This window comes from Adiantum capillus-veneris, chromosome 4, assembly GCF_014529385.1.
Source record: "Adiantum capillus-veneris isolate H3 chromosome 4, ASM1452938v2, whole genome shotgun sequence".
Taxonomy (NCBI): Eukaryota; Viridiplantae; Streptophyta; class Polypodiopsida; order Polypodiales; family Pteridaceae; genus Adiantum; species Adiantum capillus-veneris.
In genome coordinates, this window is record NC_140934.1 from 2,416,921 (window position 1) to 2,437,595 (window position 20,675).

Sequence of the window (20,675 nt, forward strand, 5' to 3'; positions counted from 1 at the left end):
CCAAGCAAGGACCATCTCCCCTTGGCGTTTTTCATCACACACAAGCCACAATATCCCCTTGCCTAGCGTTTTTGCATCAGCAACCACCGCAGAAGAAGATCCCATCAGCTAGCGTTTTTGCCAACACATCAACCTAGCGTTTTTGCATGTCCCAACGTTAGCAGATTTGCAGCGTTTCAGCCACAGCAGTGCCGCGTTTTCAGCAATGAAGCACCTGCAAGATCAGCCCCGAAAAGAGTAGCAGATTCAGCCCGGAAAGACCATCAGTTTTCAGCCTTTAACACCCTCAGATTTCAGCCTTAAACCTGCAGATTTTCAGCGTCAAAGACCCACAGAAACAGTCCCCCAAATCAGCGTTTTTGGATTGTAGCAGATTTCAGCCCATAGCATTTTTGGACAGCAGTAGAAAGATTGCAGATTCCAACCCTAGTGTCGGCCTCATCATCCCCGTCGTAGTCGTCAACATAGCCTAAACTTGCATCAATCACATGCATCAGCATTGTACCAGTTTGGGCAATCATAAGTAGACCACTCTCGTCGCCCTCGGAGGAGGGTTTTACAACGTCTCTGGTGTCGTATTTCTCTTCTCTCTCTATCTCTCGGTCTCATACACTTGCACGCACAGTGTCCATTCACTTTGTTTGTGATCATAGCACTTTCTCATTAAGAACGGAAGGCTCTCCCTTCCATAAGAACAAAAAGGAACCTTGAGCACATTATGGAGCACTCATCTTGAGCAAAGCGCAAACATTCATTCCGCTGCACCTTACACCAGTTCATAAAGTCATACAACAGAATACTGTCGGCTCACAGTATCCCTGAAACTCAAAGAGACATTAGTGACTTTAGTATCAAAAATCGAGGCATCTGTTGACAAAGGAGCGGAGTAACTCCCCTCTTGTGCATACGTGCTCCACCAGATTTCCGGCCAAGCTGAGTTCGGGGTTCCAATTGGAATAGACTATGCTAAACCAAACGCTTCGAGGTAAAGATTCACAATCTAAGGAGTATCTACCAGGTCCTCCATTCCCTTCGCATCGAATGCCGAGAAGGTCTTGAATTGAACCAAGAACCGTCTTATCGCTTTACCTTTTATCTTTCTTTCTTTATGTGCCAATCTCTGTTCTGGAACAAGTATCTGCTCTTTTTCCTCCAATTCGGGATGCTCATCTGGCTCCCCATCATCGGGCACATCACCTTCAAAAGGCTTCAAGAGGCTCACAAGAAAAACATTGTGAATTCTCCAAGTATTGGGCAGCTTCAATCTAAAGGAGACATCATTTATCTTTTCGGAAATCTGGAAAGGTCCACAGCATCTCATGCTAAGCTTTCAAGAAAGCCGCTCCTTTCCCTTTTTTCTTTCTCAGGCGTGTCTTCTCAAAATGTAAGAGCACCCAATCGTTCTCCTTCAATTTCAAATCACGACGATGTCGATCTGCTTCCTTTTTTCTAAGATTTTTGCAAAGCCTTCCGGACCAAGTCCAAGTCCCTCGTGAATTGGTCGGTTTCAAAGAAAAATCTTATCTTGCGTGCTAAGGAAGGGTGAAACCTTCGTAGCAAATTCAATAATCTCAAATGGCACCTTCCCCATCAAAGAGTTAATCGTGTTTCTGTAGGCATATTCCACAAAAGGTAAAAACCCTTTTCCCATGAAGTCTAAAGAAGAAGACTTCAACAAATCCAATACCACTGAATTAGCAATCTCTGCTTGCCCGTCAGTCTACGGGTGGAACGATGACGAGAACTGCAATCGTGTGCCAATGTTCTCCCAAATAGCCTTCCAAAACAAACTCGAGAACCTGGGGTCTCTGTCAGAGACAATCGTCTCAGACATGCCATGTAATCTAAAGATCCGGACCATAAACAATCGTGCCCACGCTGTGTTTTTGGGAGATCAAAAATGAAATCCATTGCAATACTTTTCCAGGGGCGGGTGGGTAAGGGTAAAGGCTGTAACAATCCCTGTGCTTTATGCCTGTCAAAACCTGACCTTTTGGCATACCAAGCAACTGCATACAAAATCGTCCATGCCCTTCTTGAGTCTCGACCAAACGAAAGTATCTCTCCACACCGTTCAAGGTGGTAACAATATCGCGGTGACCCGTAAAAAGTGGACAGTAGCATTCGGTTAGAACCTTTCCTCTCAACGGTTGTGTAACGCACAACATCGTTTTCTTCATCAAGTAGCCATCCCGAATGGAGTACTCCGCTACTACCTCCCCATTCTGTATTCAATTGAATACATCTGCAAAATCTGTATCTGTGGCGTACTAAACAACCATATCCTCGAAGCTTCTATGATGTATCACGGAAATAGCCAGAACCAACTGCTTCCGGGACAAAGCATCCGCCACCAATTTCTTATGTCCTTGCACATGGACAATCCGGAAGTAAAAGTGTGACCAGATGTTTGTCCACTGCATCTCTTTTTCCGATAGCTGCTTCTGTGACAAGAAGTAGCGTAAACTCCAATCATCTGTGAAAACCGTAAAATCGGCTCCGAGTAGGTAATGTCGCCACTGAGTAAGAGCATGGATAACCACCAAAAACTCTCTCTCTCTCTCTCTCTCTCTCTCTCTCTCTCTCTCTCTCTCTCTCTCTCTCTCTCTCTCTCTCTCTCTCTCTCTCTCTCTCTCTCTCTCTCTCATCTGTTCTGTCAATTCCGGCCTTGAAAATAATCGGCTCTCATAGGCAAGTCATGGCCTTCATGCACTAAGACCGCATCCAGACTACGACCACAAGTATCACAATATACTTCAAGCGACTTTTGCAAATCCGGCAAAGTCAAAACTGGTCCTCTAGCCAAATTCTGTTTCAATTTCTAAAAGGCAGTCACCTCTGTGGGTCCCCACGAGAAAGGGACTCCTTTTTGTGTCAACAAATGCAAAGGGGTACGCAACCTCTGCAAACTTTCTAATGAACCGCCTGTAGAACGAACACAAGCCCAAGAAGCTTCTAACTTCATGGACATTCTTCAAATCGGGCCAATCACGGATGGTCTCTATCTTGGCCGGGTCCATCTGCACTCTTGCTATTGAGACAATGTGTCCCAAAAAGTGTATCTCTGGTAGGAAAAATTCACTTTTCTTCACATTAATCACCAACTTGTGATCTCGTAATGCCTGAAAGACCTGTAGCAGATGTTCTCTATGTTTTGCCTCATCCTTGGAGAAAACAATGATATCGTCAAAGAAAGTGCCAACAAATAATCTGTACTCTCAAAAAAAAATCATGTCCATCATCCGGTTAAATGTCGCAAGAGCATTGGTTAGGCCAAAAGGCATCACCAAAAATAACCTCGTCCGAAAAGTTGTCTTGAAGACATCTCCCGACGTGATTTGGATCTGATGATATCCACTCTTCAAATCGATCCTGCTAAAACACGAGGATCCCTGTAGTCGGTCGAGTATATCATCAATCCTAGGAATCGGAAATCTGTTCTTAATGGTGATTTTGTTGAGAGCTCTATAATCGATGCACATTCTCCCAGATCCGTCTTTCTTCGAAACCAACAACACTGGAGAGCAGTACGGTGAAGTACTTGTAACAGACTTGGACACTCCAAGTCAAGAATCAATCACGACAGCACAAAATAACCACTTCAAACAATTCACAAATCACAATAGATCTGCACTGGCCCGGCGGAGTTCCGTGCCTAGAGATATTGGCCCCAAAGACTGGAGTCTGGCGCCCCTTTCGGTATTTCTTTTTGTATTAATCAATCATCAAAGTACAAGAGAGCGGTTAGGGTTTCACTCTCGGACTCTGCGTCCAGATGCTCTGAGAAGTGAATTCCCAAACCACTTATTTAAAGTTACAAGGGATGCCCAAGAGCAGAGTCCCCAAAGCTTGAAAGCAAAAGCCTGAAAGCAAAAGCTATTTTCCCTCTCTCACAGAGAGCTTCTGAAAGCAAAAGCAAATTCTCTCTCTCTCAATGAGAGCAACAAAAAGCAATTATGCCTTTCTGGCCAAAAGCTGAGATTTGCGTCGCTCAAAAATATCCCCCAAAAAAAAACCGCGATTTCCAAAAATTAGGGTTTCTGGTAGAAATTAGGTTTGCAAGAATTTTAGGGTTTCTGGCAAAAATTAGGGTTTCTGTTGTCGATAGCCACGTCATCACTTTGTGACATACCCCCCTCTTGAAAGCATTGTAATCGACCGTGATTACGCCAGCAAAACCGACAAAAGCCATAAACCGTCTTAGCAGACACTGACTATTAGTACCTACGTACTAGGGACACACATCTAACACATTTACCAAATCGACAGTCACATCACAGGACATCACTAGACATCACATGACATTCAACATTCATTCGGATCTTAGACCATGATTTATCGGCAATGTAGCTAGCAATCACATCTAGGTCCAATCGGGACCTCATCGATGTCCGATTGACTAACCCCTATTGAGACCATGTATATTCGAGATCAATCAGACCAAAATGTTGCAGTCATTTCATCTATCAATTCCTGCACTTAAGAGAAGTCAAGAAAAAATCAATATCATAATCAGGAATTCCATTTCATAAAGTCATCCAGCAGAATACTGTCAGCTATCAGTATCCCTGAAGCTCAAAGAGACATCAGTGACTTTAGTATCAAAATCGAGGCATCTGTTGACAAAGGAGCGGAGTGACTCCCCTCTTGTGCATCCCACTACACCAGATCTTCGGCCAAGCTGAATTTTGGGTTCCGTTTGGAGTAGACTATGCTAAACCAAAACATCGAGGTAAAGTTTCACAATCCGAGGAGCATCTGCTAGGTCCTCCTCCTCCATCCACTTTGCATCAAATGCAGGAAAGTTCTTGAACTTAACCAAGAACCGCCTTCGGACTTTACCTTTCTTCGTATCGTTATGTGCCAAAATCTGTTCAGGAATAAGGATCTCCTTGTTTTCTTCCACTTCGGGTTGCTCATCAGGCTCCCCATCCTCAGGCACATCACCCTTAACAGGTTTCAAGAGACTCACATGCAATGTATTGTGAATCCTCCAAGTATCTGGTAGTTTCAATCGGAAGGAGACATCATTTATCTTGTCAGTGATCTGGAAAGGTCCGTAGTATCGCATACTAAGCTTTGGAAAAAAAAAGCCTCTCCTTTCTCTTTTTCTTTCTTAGGCGTGCCTTCTCAAAACGTATGAGCACCCAATCATCCTCCTTCAATTTCAAATCGCGACGATGGCGATCCGCTGTCTTTTTCTGTCGTTCTTGAGACTCCTACAAAGTCTCGTGAACCTTGGCAAAAGCCGTATCCAAATCTCGCGAATATTCATCCGCTTCAAATATCTAATCTTTCGTGCTAAGGAAGGATGGAACCTTCGCAACACTTTCAACAATCTCACATGGCGTCTTCCCCGTCAAAGAGTGTATCGTGTTATTGTAGGCAAATTCCACCAAAGGTAAGTTCTTTTCCCATTGAGTCTTCTGATCTGAGATACAAGACTTCAATAAATCTAAAATCACTGAATTGGCAATCTCACATTGCCCATCAGTCTACAAGTGGAACGATGACGAGAACTGCAACCGCGTGCCAATGTTCTCCCAAATTGCCTTCCAAAACAAACTCATAAATCCGGGGTCTCTGTCGGAGACAATCGTCTCAGACGTGCCATGTAATCGGAAAATCATCGTGATCATTCTGTATTCTCGAGGGATAAAAAATGAAATCCATCGCAATACTTTCCCAGGGGCGGGTGGGTATGGGTAAAGGCTGTAACAATCCCTGTGCCTTATGCCTGTCAGACTTGACCTTCTGGCATACTAAGCAACTGCGCACAAATTCTTCCACATCCTTTTTGAGTCTCGGCAAAAAGAAGTATCTCTCTACCCCTTTCATGGTGGTAGCAATGCCGCGGTGACCCGTAAAAGGTGGACAGTGGCATTCAGTCATAACCTTTTCCCTCAACGGCTGTGTAACGCACAACATAGTCTTTTTCATCAAGTAGCCTTCCCGAAGGGAGTATCCAGCTACTGTCTCCCCATCCCGTATCCGTGTGAAAATATCTGCAAAATCTGTATCTGTGGCATACTGATCGACCATATCCTATGATGTATCGCGGAAAGAGCCAGAACCAACGGCTTCCGAGACAAAGCATCTGCCACCACATTCTTCTATCCCTGAACATGGACAATCTGGAAGTGAAACTGTGACAAGATGTTCACCCACCGCATCTGCTTTTCCGAAAGCTGCTTCTGTGACAAGAAGTAGCGCAAACTCTGATGGTCTGTAAAGACAATAAAATCCGCTCCGAGTAGGTAATGTCGCCACTGAGTAAGAGCATGGATAACCGCCAAAAGCTCTTTCTCATATATCTGTGTTGTCATCTCCGGCCTAGAGAACAATCGGCTCTTGTAAGCAATGACATGACCTGTCACCTTCTTGCATCAAGACCGCACCCAGACTATGACCACAAGCATCACAAAGTCAAAACTGGTCCCGTAGTCAATTTCTCTTTCAATGTCTGAAAGGCAGTCACCTCTGTGAATCCCCACGAGAAAGGGACTCCTTTCTGTGTCAAGATATGCAAAGGGGAAGCAACCTCTACAAACTTTTGTATGAACCGCTTGTAGTACGAACACAGTCCCAAGAAGCTTCCAACTTCATGGACATTCTTCCAATCGGGCCAATCACGTATAGTCTCTATCTTGGCCGAATCCACTTGCACTCCTACTGCTGAGACAAAGTGTCCCAAAAAGTGCATCTCTGAAGCAGATGATCTCTGTGTTCTGCCTCATTCGTGGAGAAAACAATGATATCATCAAAGAAAGTGCCAACAAATAGCCTGTGCTCTCGAAAAATCCTGTCCATCATCCGGTTAAATGCACTCCAAGTCAAGATTCTACCGCGACACGACAAGAATTCACTTCAAAACAGTTCACAATTGATTCGACACGGCCCGGCGGAGTTCCGTGCCTAGAGATATTGGCCCCAAAAACTGGCGCCCCTTTCGGTATTTCTTTTTGTATTAATCTGTTGCCAAAGTACAATAGAGCGGTTGGGTCTCACTCTCAGACTTTGCGTCCAGATGCTCTGAGAAGTGAGAGGCCAACTGCACTTATAAAGGTAGAGCCCCAAAAGCAAAAAAATCAAAAACCTTGTAAAAATAAGCATCAAGGCTCTCTCTCTCTCTCTCTCTCTCTCTCTCTCTCTCTCTCTCAAAAAATAAAGCAAGACTTGCGTAGCTTTTTCCAAGCCCACGCATCTGCTTTTCCGTACGCTGCTGCCAGCTCTTTGGCGCCGCAATTCATGGAGGGCCCGTACGGCACGCCACATCAGCATTTTCCCTGCAGTTTTCGGGCTCTGCCACCAGCAAGGAATGTGTGTATTGTGGGCACGCCACGTCACCTGTTTGTGACACTTTTCCTGCTAGAATTACGGCGACACAGAGAGGACTTAATATATAGGATGAGGTACTCCAGGCGGGAGCCCATCCAAAGGCCAGAAGCAAACTACTTCCAAAGCAGCCCTCCTCAGGTAGCCCGCCCTGCATCACGTGGGACTCTACTAGAGAGAGCCACAAAGATCAGCAGATCCCCCAGCCCACGGCCTCCCCGCAGATTACGTCGCCGATTAGTCTGCCACCGACATATCCAAGCTATCATTGGGAGATACAGAGCGACTCCAACGAGGTTCTTCACAGAGCATGAGATTGATATCATGCTACAGAGACCCATGAGAGAGTTCATGTGATGACAAAGGACAGGACCAGGCCCAATAGGACACCCCCTATACCGGCCGCCTCGAGCTCAGCAGGCTGCCCTTATACCAGCCCACCCACCCCCCCCCCCCCCCCCCCCCCCCCCCCCCCTCCCTCCCCCCGCATCCTTATTTTATTGGTTGTCTTTACTTCAATACATTGTTTTTGTATTGGACACTTTGACACACCTGATGAGGATGTAATGTATTGGTCTCATAGGTCTTTTCAGCCTTTTGTAGACGTTAATAAACATTTCTCTCTCTCTCTCTCTCTCTCTCTCTCTCTCTCTCTCTCTCTCTCTCTCTCTCTCTCTCTCTCTCTCTCTCTCTCTCTCTCTCCGACCCCGATGGAGAAGAGGAGCTACACAGTTTTGAAGGAGGCTACAGCAAAGGATTTGAGCCATACTTTTTCGTCGTCCAGAGTGCAGATGAAGATGGATCTCTATGAAGATGGATCTCTACTTCCCTCCCATATTGTCTACACATTGTACTGCTTAGTTCACACATTTCACGCCTTTCACTTTCACACCTATCAGCTTAGTTTAGGATTCCGCACTATTTATATTTTGTTATCCTAGTTTAATTTATTTTGTTAATCTGACTCTGTATCAGATACACCGCATTGTAACTTTCTGGTCTCATAGGTCACTTTGGCCTTTTGAAGACATTAATATAACATTTCATTTCATTTCCTCTCTCTCTCTCTCTCTCTCTCTCTCTCTCTCTCTCTCTCTCTCTCTCTCTCTCTCTCTCTCTCGTCCTTCAAAACCCCTTATAAGGGAACAAGTAGCTTGTCGATTGCCTCAGCCTATCTTTTTTTTTTTTAATATTCATATCGTCATAGTGTTAACAAGCCGAACTCCAAATGTAACCTGTTGTACTTGATGAGGATCCAAATAGATGACTTGATCTCCTTGCACACCAACCAGATACGTGGATGCTCCTGGTTTTCCACCAAGTATTCCAAGACTTTGTGGAAATGTGAAAGTCTCAGATAGTAATGGGAAATATCTGTAGTAACAAAAAGACAAGACCACATTGAATCGAAGTCTTTAACATAATATTCCACACAATTCAATGACAAAACAAGCATGCTAGTACCTTGGGTTAACTTTATTCAAACCAAGAACAAGCGGAATAAGTAGCAGCAAAGCACATGCTTCTCCAGCAACCCCTCCCCACCCACTGCAAATTTCTGAGACAACATCAATGCAGATGCATGGAGCTCCACCTCTTTCACCTTCCACATTGCCAGATACAACATGAATTGCCATAGGAGAGGTAGTTTTATCATTGCTCCTCACAAGACTATATTTTCCAGCCAAGCCAACAAGGGCCTCTAAAGATCGGCACATAGCGTAGGGGCCCAGCCAAGAACCTGCTACCAATCCGTAAGGACCTCCATTTCTAACAATGTTGTGTATTGAGTAGGGGCAAGAGGGAATATCTCCAAAGCATTGCAAAATCTCCAAGTAAACCCGTAAAGTGGACTGCATCACCAAAATGGGACCAACTCTTATAAGCTTATCCCTGCAAGAATTAAAAACACCATACATTACTCCCTTTTCAAGCTTCCCCCATCTACTTCTTCCCCAAGTACTCCCAAAATTTTGCTAGAGTACCCTTAGAAGAATGATACGTGCAAACCCAGATTGTTATTTTGCAAATCATCCACTCATTAATAGAAAATCACGTGAGTGACATAAGTTGCGACACCTACATCAGATCTTTGCCAGCTCCTGCCTAGATAGTGGCAAATGAGGGCCTACAAAAAGAGATTGCAACATTGTCCATTGGAACCCAGAATGTGAAGGAGAACTTAAGCAAATTCAAAGTTAAGCATTAATCACCTGAGCAAGCAGCATTTGCCCACTTCGGATCATGCACCCCCAGCCAGCATCAGTAGTCAGTTTAGTGCCCGTAATTGCTTGAAAACCTGGAAATTTATTAGAAAAACTGCAAGAATAAATAGGTTGCGTAATATCATTATTGTGGCAAAAACTAAGAAAATGCCAATTTTGTTCCACACCTTTTCTATAAGAAATCCAAATGCAAGAGTGAAAATCTGCTTCAAATTGCTTGTAGATTTCAGCATGCTCTTCTGCATTAGATAGAGGGTAATAGACACCAAGGAGCCAAATAGAGTGTATGGATGAGGAGGTTGAAGGGGCCCAGCGACAGCCAAACACTCGTTCTTGCAGGCGGCGCACTGGATCCATAGGCGATGCCCTCCTCAGGGCTGCATTCCACCGGACACGAATATTCCCTCTCAACCCGCAATCACTACTACATGCCATATGGCTTTGGAGAAGTGCCCATGCACGATTAGTGATCGCAGACCAAACTGAAATGGAACTCCCCGCGCTTTCGCTCATCTTCAATGGAGGTCCATTGTCAACGTTTGCGATGGGCAACACATCGTCTGCTATTGTAAACCCATTATCAAGAGGTCAAGATCTCTGCTCTGAAGTATCGATGGGTCTTTGCAACGATCTTCTGGTACCACACACTTGCACTACGATCTAATGTCAAAAGGCGTTGCTGGTTGGGACTTGGAACGTGTAGCAGTCGTAGAAAATGTTCTTCCTAACAATTAATAAATGCAGAAATTCCATCATCGAAATATGCAGGCACGATTTTTTGTACCAAATCACACATATCCCATATCCTATGCCAGGTCATACAAACGTCCGTGAGCGTTACCAGGGTCGTTTGGCCGCACTCGAGCCCAAGAGCCAAGTCACGGACCAAGCTAGCTCCTTTGGACAACAGGCAAGCACGATTTTAAACAAGGTGAGAAGTCTTGTTGAAGTTACGGACCAGTTAAAGTTATGGGGAGTAGGGTAAAGGGGCAAGTAAGGGAACGCCTAACTTGGGGAGCTTCGATCTTCTTCCTTGGAGCTCAATTTTGAGCACAGAGTAGCTCATTGCATTTGTCTTGACATGAGGTTTCATGAAAACAATTTTTGAGTTTGTTAAGTTTCGGATCCGAGATTTAGGGCACCATTTTCGAAATCACGTGTAACAAAATTGGGGGCCAAAGAGAACACCCATCAAAGCCTAAAAGAGTACATTGCAACCACAAAGGCTTGAAACCACACGCTAGCCAATAGAACAATACAATTTCAAACAAGGTAGCCGTTTCACCTTTCCTTTTTGGTGCCACAGTTGGTCCCTAAACAATACAATCGAGGGGTTGGACTGTCTTAGTTTTGGGGGCCATCACGTTATTGGCCCCTTTACCCTAGATCTTAATGAATGCTTACAATCACATGTCATTTTATTTTGTATTGTCCATTATACATAGTGCACATATAATCACAAATGCCTCATATGTTATGAAGGGCTCCACATAAAGAATAAGGTGAAAGGATAGGGCTTGCCAAAAACCTTTTTCTTAATCGAAGGAAATAAGGGAAGACTTCAAACTTTTTCGATCTTTAGGTCAAAATTTGAAGCATTTGCTAGTAACTACGCTAAAAGTCATTATATTTTGCTATATTTTTTAAAAGCAAACTTGAAATCTACTCATGATTTTGCAATTTTAGTCGGTTAAAATGCAGGTCACCCCATTTTTTGGTTTGAAGAAGGCCATAGGGGGGTGGTGGAGAAATGGTGCAATTTTTGAGCCGTTGATGCATTATAGCTTCTTTTTAAATTGTAAATGGGTCCTTCCATCATTGTAATTTGGCACCTTCATTTAAAGCTTCCTTGACTTCTTCTTTGTTTTTGTTTTTTTTTAACTACCTAAAAAAACCTTTAAAAACAAAGCATTAGAAGTACATTCATAGAATTTTGATCCTATGATGTGAAATAATGCAATATTTTAATTTGTAAAAGAATCTTTTCATTTAAGACCTCTTAAAAGAACATTTCACCCAAAAAAGATTTTACTCTTATTAAACCTACCTTTTCTTGAGAAATTATTTTATTATTATCTATGCTTATTAAATCTACTTTTTAGTTTGTAATGGGGCCTCTTTATTTTGTTGTTTTATTTTACTTTTTTACTTTATTTTATTTTAAAATGCCAATGTGATCTTTTCACCTTGTTTAAGTGGGCCCATCGTAACAGACAAGGCATGATCTCTACTACGTCTTTATGGAGTTTGGAAAAAATAAGTGTCATCTTAAGGGTGATTCCATCTACGTAGATGTGTGTGCATTTGTGTGTGGGGGACTTGGGACAAAGGAAAATTGCATTTTCCATATCCATAATCCGTCGTCGAAGGCAGTGGTGGGGCCATACCGATCGGTAGGTCGGTTTGGAACCACTAGTTTCTAACGCCTATGTCACATTAGGGCATGCGAAAAACGTTTATTCTCTTCCCAACCAATCAACACATGTCACACCGAGACGTTGTCCATGTTTTCCAGCTTAGTTGGTCATCCAGCTCAACAGGGCACTTTTTCCAAAAGTGTATCGATCTCCCATGCCCGCCCAACTTGAATCCCAAGACTAATCCTGTAGTTTGATTGGACGCGTAGCAACTTTTCTAATTTCTCGCACGCACTCAATGTGACAGATTTGTGTTGTGATCCAAACTCTTCTCACGCAAGGGCATGATGGTCATGGTCATTCAACTCATGATGGGCAGACGGCCCAGTGTGAAAGGGGCCTAATGATGTGTGTATATGGACAATACAATTCTATATTAAAACAATACAATTGCACAACTGATTAAGACCTACTTCCGATAAATCTTTCCCCAAAATTATGTGAAAGCTTTTATTTATTCACAACGCTCACTAGGAGCTTTGTGGGAGCTCTAAACTAGAACTCTAAGTGGAAAAGGTACCCTATTGAAGTAAAAATATTATATTTACAATGAAGGAGAGAGAGTCATTATGTAGGCTGCTATTGTAAGGAGTTTTAAAGCTGAATCAGAGTCGTTATGTAGGTTGCAATTTATGAACAAATATTGCTAGGAGTTTTAAAGCAGAAGCTAAAAAAAACTAACATTATAAACTCTCTATCTCACTTATTAATGTACAACAAAGTAGAAATGCTCTATCTAGCACACTGAACTCCACTGCTTAACAAAAGCTATCATGCTACCTGCTAGATTGATCTTGAATGTGCTAGAGCGCATCAAGAAACTCTCTTGTGACAATCACACTTTTAGAGTAGATATAGAGAATGATTTATGGAAGTGCAACATGTCATTTACCATAGCATCAAGAAGATATGTAGTTATCACAATACTTTTGAAACTCTGATTTTCACTTGCTTTGAAATCTCAAAAACCTTCATACACTTATGAAATAATATGCAAAATGGACCATCGACTATTTTATAAACTCTGCTAGATATTTGAATGTAAATCAATTGAGATTAAATTATATAGGATAAAGAGCAAGCAAACTTAAGATTCCGCTTCAATAATCTTGTCTCTTTTTGTATCCAAGGATTTTGATTTGCTTCTAGTGGCTTTTGCAACAAATCGCGATGTTCAAAATTACTCTAAATTGGTACCAAAGTAGGGAAATCTAAAGCAGATAGTGCGTTCTCACAATCTAAGAGAGTCCTAATGTTTTTGCTAGCATGCATAACAATGTGACCATTGTCAGTAATCCTTTTAATTTTGTTATGATCGTCCTCTCGATCAGTCACAAAAGATAACTAAAAAGAACATATTTAGTTCAAAAATTTCATATACTAGTTGAATGTAAAAATATGTCTAGAAGGAGCTCTTTTGATACTTACGATAGCTTGATTGTTAGGTGTGGGACCGTCTACAACTAAAAGCTTTTCTCATGTGAAAGAAGTATCAATGTCTAATTTTTCATTCTTAAAAAAAAAACATTGAAAATCAACTTCTTCATGATGTACCAACTTATAATGTATTGTTATTAGTGCTTGGACAAGTGTTGAAAGATCCAAATTCAATTTTTAAAGACATTAATTTCTTCTTTTTTTAAAAAAAATCCTTTAAAACATTGAAAATCAACTTCTTCATGATGTACCAACGTATAACGTATTGTTATTAGTGCTTGGACAAGTGTTGAAAGATCCAAACTCAATTTTTAGAGACATTAGTTTCAAAATAAGCATGTATAACTTGTTTCTCGTAGAGAAAAGTGTAGCAACTCTATAACTAACCTCTCTCTCTCTCTCTCTCTCTCTCTCTCTCTCTCTCTCTCTCTCTCTCTCTCTCTCTCTCTCTCTCTCTCTCTCTCTCTCTCTCGCCTATCACTTGTCTGCACAATAGTAGCCCTAACCTATCGCATGTCTGCATAGTCTCCCCTGGGGTGAGGGGTAGACCCATGGGGAGGGGCATTAGACTCTCTCAACATTGCCCCGCCATCACCAGAATGTGGAGACCATCTACTGCATCGTCCTATTTCAACGTGCAAACATCATCAGCAGCAACTTCGGTGAGCTACATGATGCCAAGCCTGGCCCTGATTTAGTGAGTTGCAGACCACTTATGCCCCAGGGTTGCAGACGGTCTATACGAGCCACAAACCTTTTGAAACACCAATTTTAACCTTAACCTTTTTCCCATAGCCACGACCTACACAATCGTCAAGTAAGGCCAATTTTGCCCTAGCTTTGTGCGGGCTTGCCCACGTAACAGAGAATTGAAGCTCCAATGTCTTCCTTCAACACACCAATGTCCATCGCACATAAAAGTTTTCTTGTGGTGGTAACTGCACCCAGAAAGGATCCTGTTGCTTGCCAAGACACAAGGATCACGGCCCTAGAGGCTCAGATCCAAGTACTTATTTTGGAGGATGGTGAACTCAAACAACGCTTGAGTAAGCTCGAGGATACAAAGGCAAAGGAGAGTGAAACTCTACTCGAAGAAACACACGAAGTCGAAGCTTCTCTCACCAATTTTGCCTAGCTTTGTGCGGGCTTGCCCACGTAACAGAGAATTGAAGCTCCAATGTCTTCCTTCGACACACCAATGTCCAGCGCACACAAAAGTTTTCTTGTGGTGGTAACTGCACCGAGGAAGGATCCTATTGCTTGCCAAGACACAAGGATCACGGCCCTAGAGGCTCAGATCCAAGTACTTATTTTGGAGGATGGTGAACTCAAACAACACTTGAGTAAGCTTGAGGATACAAAGGCAAAGGAGAGTGAAACTCTGCTCGCTGAAACACATGAAGTCGAAGCTTCTCTCACTCTGACTAACAAGGCGGCTCAGAAAGAAGCACATGAGGTAGCACATAAGAAGATCGGTAGCGAAATACAAGTAGCCATACAAGAATTTCCTCTACAAGAATCCCTTGCTCTCAAGATTAGGATTGGAGGGCACTCCCCACCAAATGGTGCACTGAGGAGGACACCCACGAAGAAGCCATCACCAAGCTCAATGACGTTCTTTTGTCATGCCAAGGGTAGGACTAGGCAGGCACAGGCCTGGCAACGTGCCGGACACACATGTAGTAAAGGGGTCTATATATGGAAGAGGACCAAGGGCCTATATATAGGATGGTTGGGAGGTTATTTGCATGTCTCTCTACCCTGCGGTCTCACATTGGTATCAGAGCTCAGGGATGGAGGAGGGAGGAAGGAGATCAGCATGCATGGTCTCTCTCTCTCTCTCTCTCTCTCTCTCTCTCTCTCTCTCTCTCTCTCTCTCTCTCTCTCTCTCTCTCTCTCTCTCTCTCTCTCTCTCTCTCTCTCTCTCTCTCTCTCTCTCTCTCTCTCTCTCTCTCTCTCTCTCTCTCTCTCTCTCTCTCTCTCTCTCTCTAGCGCAACCGCATCCCTAGCGCAGAGAAAAGTCGTTCTCCTTCAGCCCCCCCTGGGCGAAGGGCTGCCCTGGGGGAGGCGTTAAGCCTTAGCTTAGCCCCCCCAACAACGAGTTTTGTATCTGAGAGGTCTGCGAGGCTACAGCCCTGGCTCTACAAGGCTACGATTCTGCGTGATTTGTCTTCAGCACTGCGTAGCACAACAGGTTTTGGCTTTGAGCAGGTCGTGGTGCTCCTCAGGCATCACTCGGCACGGGACATCTGACTGTAGCAGGCCGTCTTTCTTGAGTATTTTTCAAAGGCTAAAGTCTTGAGTATTCTTGAGTATTTCCAAAGGCTGAAATCTTGAGCAAGTTCAAAGGTTTCTACTTTGGGATTTTGCAAACCAGTGGTTGGTTCCTACCTTCTCAAGCACAGAGATGACCACCCCGAAGACCCCCGCCAGAACAAGATCGAGTTTTGCAACAATGTTGGCAGCACCTAGCAAACTTGATCGCATCACGCAATTGCAAGCAACTCTTGATCGAGTCTTGGAAGAAAACTTCTAACTCAAATCTCGCCTCAGCAAATTAGAAGAGCAATTCAATTCTATGGTTGACCTCACCACCGACAAGGTAAAGGAGGTTGAGGCTAAGATAAGCCAAGCCCACTCAACAACCATCGCCCAAGTGAAGACGTGTGTAACAAAGGAAATCTCTGAACAAAAATTTCAAGAAGATAATGCTCTCAAGGTACGCATCGGTGGGCTCCCCTTGCAGTGGTGCATTGTCGAGGACACCCTCGAAGAGGCAATCATTAAACTCAACAAAATTATTGAGCCAATCAACATCAAGCAAGATAATGTCGCTTGGATCAATGATATACATCGCCATGTGCACCTCGAGCATTGTGTCCTTACTTTCAAGAACAAAGAGGAGCGGGTGAAGATTCTACGTCAATCCCGCCTTCTCAAAGAAACCAAGCTTTGGATTGCAGAAGAACTAACCACGAATCAACTCAAGAGAAAAGCGAGCGAGCTTAAGAAGGTGCATGAAGCGCGTAAGCAAGGCAAATGGGCAGTACACTGAGGTGGCAAAGCGATCATCCAGGAATTTAAAAATCCCAAACCAGCTCTCCCTCTAGCCGACTCTTAGGTTTTTGTTTTCTCTTTCCTACTCTACCCTCTTGATGGACCCTCAGTCCTTAACTGATATGTATCAGCCCACACTGAGAATGAATTGTTGTAATGTTGTGTTTTTTGTTTGGTCCCATAGGTCATATATGACCTCCGCGGACGATAATCCAATCTCTCTCTCTCTCTCTCTCTCTCTCTCTCTCTCTCTCTCTCTCTCTCTCTCTCTCTCTCTCTCTCTCTCTCTCTCTCTCTCTCTCTCTCTCTCTCTCTCTCTCTCTCTCTCTCTCTCTCTCTCTCTCTCTCTCTCTCTCTCTCTCTCTCTAGCGCAGTCGCAACCCTAGCGCAGAGAAAAGTCTTTCTCCTTCAGCCCCCCCTGGGCAAAGGGCTGCCCTGGGGGAGGCGTTAAGCCTTAGCTTAGCGCCCCCAACAACGAGTTTTGTATCTGAGAGGTCTGCGAGGCTACAGCCCTGGCTCTACAAGGCTACAACTCTGCGTGATTTGTCTTCAGCACTATGTAGCACAACAGGTTTTGGCTTTGAGTAGGTCGCGATGCTCCTCAGGCATCACTCGGCACGGGACATCTGACTGTAGCAGGCCGTCTGTCTTGAGTATTTTTCAAAGGCTAAAGTCTTGAGTATTCTTGAGTATTTTCCAAAGGCTGAAATCTTGAGCAACCTCAAAGGTTTCTACTTTGGGATTTTGCAAACCAGTGGTTGGTTCCTACCTTCTCAAGCACAGAGATGACCACCCCGAAGACCCCCGCCAAAACAAGACCGAGTTTTGCAACAATGTTGGCAGCACCTAGCAAACTTGATCGCATCACGCAATTGCAAGCAACTCTTGATCAAGTCTTGGAAGAAAATTTCGAACTCAAATCTCGCCTCAGCAAATTAGAAGAGCAGTTCAATTCTATGGTTGACCTCACCACCGACAAGGTAAAGGAGGTTGAGGCTAAGGTTAGCCAAGCCCACTCAACAACCATCGCCCAAGTGAAGACGTGTGTAACAAACGAAATCTTTGAACAAAAATTTCAAGAAGATAATGCTCTCAAGGTACGCATCGGTGGGCTCCCCTTGCAGTGGTGCACTGTTGAGTACACCCTTGAAGAGGCAATCATTAAACTCAACAAAATTATTGAGCCAATCAACATCAAGCAAGAGAATGTCACTTGGATCAATGATACACATCGCCATGTGCGCCTCGAGCATTGTGTCCTTACTTTCAAGAACAAAGAGGAGCGGGTGAAGCTTCTACGTCAATCCCGCCTTCTCAAAGAAACCAAGCTTTGGATTGCAGAAGAACTGACCACGAATCAACTCAAGAGAAAAGCGAGCGAGCTTAAGAAGGTGCATGAAGCGCGTAAGCAAGGCAAATGGGCAGTCTACCGAGGTGGCAAAGCGATCATCCAAGAATTTCAAAATCCCAAACCAGCTCTCCCTCCAGCCGACCCTTAGGTTTTTGTTTTCTCTTTCCTACTCTACCCTCTTGATGGACCCTCAGTCCTTAACTGATATGTATCAGCCCACACTGAGAATGAATCGTTGTAATGTTGTGTTTTTTGTTTGGTCCCATAGGTCATATATGACCTCCGCGGACGATAATCCAATCTCTCTCTCTCTCTCTCTCTCTCTCTCTCTCTCTCTCTCGGGTCGAGCTATCAGGTCGTGGAGAGAGGATCTCGTGCAGATTCGGTAGGGGAGAGCTGTGGGCAAGGTCCCTTGGCAACCGAGGACGGTTGGTTCGTGTGCACACCCGCTTGAGGGAGGAGGAAGGTCGTCATGGACTTGCATGGAATCGCTTGTCTGTGGGCTTGAAGGGTGCGTGCGGAGCAAGAGATTAGAACTCATTTCTGCTGCTTTGAACTAGGGCTTGTTGCATGCGCGATCTCCTTCCTTTGCCTCTGCGCAGCGGTCGCCATCGTTGTTGGCCATCCCACCAAGACTTTGAGTTGCAAGCTTATACCACGATGCACTGTAGAATTCAAGCTATGAGCTTATACCATGATGCAATGCAGCATTCAAGATGCGAGCTTATGCCATGATGCGTTGCAGAATTCGAGATGCGAGCTTATGCCATGCACCACAAAATTCGTTTTCTGGGACCTCGATAACGGGCCATGATTTGTTACACAAAGTAAGGGCGTAGTACTCCACCACATTGCATTCGACGGCCATGAAAGTATGGCGAATCAAGGAGGGCTCTATGGTCATGTTTTCGAGTTGCCCCGGAGTCGATAGTGGCAGTTCTATGGTCATGTTTTTTAGTTTCACAGGAATCGATGGTGAAGAAACACGCACGATTATCAGGTTTGCAATTTCACGTACTTGCAATTTTCATAGCTTTATGTATACAGTTGAATTGCAGGAGTATTTTCTTATGTTAATCTCGGCCATGGTGCCCTGAGTGATTACCTACGGGTCCAGTATGAGCAAGGTCAACATATCACGTCCAATTTTGGTAGTTATTACCATGATTTGGACTAAGGAGCATGACTCTGATAGAGATCACCTCTACATGGGTTTCTACGAGGCACGATTGTCTAGTAGTAGTGGTAACTCAGGCATGGCCTGTGCCTTCGAAGGCAACAATGATTGGCACGCCCGATCATTAGTTCAATTCTAAGAAGCAGGCAATCTGAAATGGTGAATTTGAATGCACTAGCGGCCATGTCTATTGAACCAAACATCAATATCTGGAAAATCATTTCTCGGTTTTCTTCTTGCTAGCAACTCATTCGATTCTTACAACAGCAAGCTTCGTCGACAGGTGTACTTAATGAGGTACATAGTTGATATTTGTTTACTAAGCATGTGCTTAATAACTATGGTATGCAATGGGAGTCTATAATTGCTCTAGGCTATCATTCATAGACTCAAGTATGTACGAGATGCACATACTTTGCACATATAATTTTGTTTTCCCAGCAGATCTAGAAGTAGACAAAGTCTATTTTTTGTGAATGATCGACACGGTCAACTTTCTTTTGCTATTGAGGGAAGCAAGGCTTCCAGTTTGGCATCTTGCATTGAGATTTTCCCATCTGGTATATGCTATGAGCATAAAAACTTGGAGGAATTTGTCAGTTTGTCTGCATGTTATTTCATTACATGCAAAGAGGGTGTATATGATATACGCGACAACTCTCTCTCACGCAGCAACTATGGCTATGAGCCATCTTCCAGCGAGTTTGTCCTTCAAAATTTCAAGACAACTGGTTACAGTAGGATGACCAGGCTAGACAATTTTACGTTTTGCTTGTTTTTACATGTTTTCACATTTCTTTTGGAACAAATTGTATGTTGTGCAAAGCACAGTGCGTTGACAGTTTCACATGAAGCATGGCTTCTAACGTGTACACTGATACATCCCATTGACTTCAAACCAAGGGCATTGGTATACACGATTACGGAGCTGGTAAAATACGGATATCTGCTCCCATTTTCGGTGTGGAAACATCAAGTTAGGATGTCTCCCTAGCAATATTGACTACTGTGCAAGGCACTTTTGTTTTGGTTCTCACTTTTGTGGCCATTCATCTCGGCAAGGGTTTAAAATTTTGTATGCAAGGAATGCTAGCTAGGTGGATTCAATTCTACCGACTCAAAAATTACGCTTCCGCTCTCACACTCGCAACTCTATCAAGGACACGATAAGTGATGGATTGTTTAACATGATTCTTGGTTGCTTTCAACACACAACAACACTAAAAAGAACCTAAAACTTGGACTTGATTCACAGGCAAAGTGCCCTATTCAAGTTATCCTCGTACAGTCACGACCCAATACAAGGTAGCCGGGTCAAGATTTGACTTGTGTTTTCTGTTGCCTCTCTCGATGAGAGAGTCATACAGATAGATTGTTGTATGCTTATAGAATAAGTTGCAACCCAGGCATAACATGCACACGAGCACACGAATTGGGTACGCACTACAATAGGTTAAGAAACCTTCCTCAACCCAGCATGCTATCTCTTTCTCTCTCCTTCTTATTTCTCTCAAAGAATAATGAAAACTTTCTAAGAAGCTTTTGATACATGTTTCACTTGTGACTCATCCTGAGCCAAGATGCTCTAACTCTCAGCGAGCAAGTGTCCAAGACGCCATCCAAATTAGTCTTTGTCAGTTCGTCGATTGAACACTCATTAACATAAGGGCTATGAG

At 43.7% G+C, this 20,675-nt stretch overlaps 1 protein-coding gene across 3 annotated transcripts in view; it reads right to left on the reverse strand.

Moving 5' to 3' along the window:
• LOC147458620 (cysteine protease ATG4B-like) overlaps positions 1-10,292 on the reverse strand; it is a 51,035-nt gene extending 40,743 nt beyond the window's left edge. Inside the window, exons 1-5 of one of the 3 annotated variants that reach the window (XM_086510085.1) lie at positions 9,728-10,292; positions 9,549-9,634; positions 9,419-9,463; positions 8,800-9,188; positions 8,571-8,709 (exon numbers count right to left, since the gene is read on the reverse strand). In XM_086510085.1, the coding sequence (XP_086366211.1) occupies positions 8,571-8,709; positions 8,800-9,188; positions 9,419-9,463; positions 9,549-9,634; positions 9,728-10,073 (1,005 nt within the window). In that variant the 5' untranslated portion in view covers positions 10,074-10,292. The remainder of the gene's footprint in view (positions 1-8,570; positions 8,710-8,799; positions 9,189-9,418; positions 9,464-9,548; positions 9,635-9,727) is intronic. The other 2 variants (XM_086510084.1, XM_086510086.1) reach the window with 2 other exon arrangements.
• Between the last annotated feature and the right edge of the window lie 10,383 nt (positions 10,293-20,675).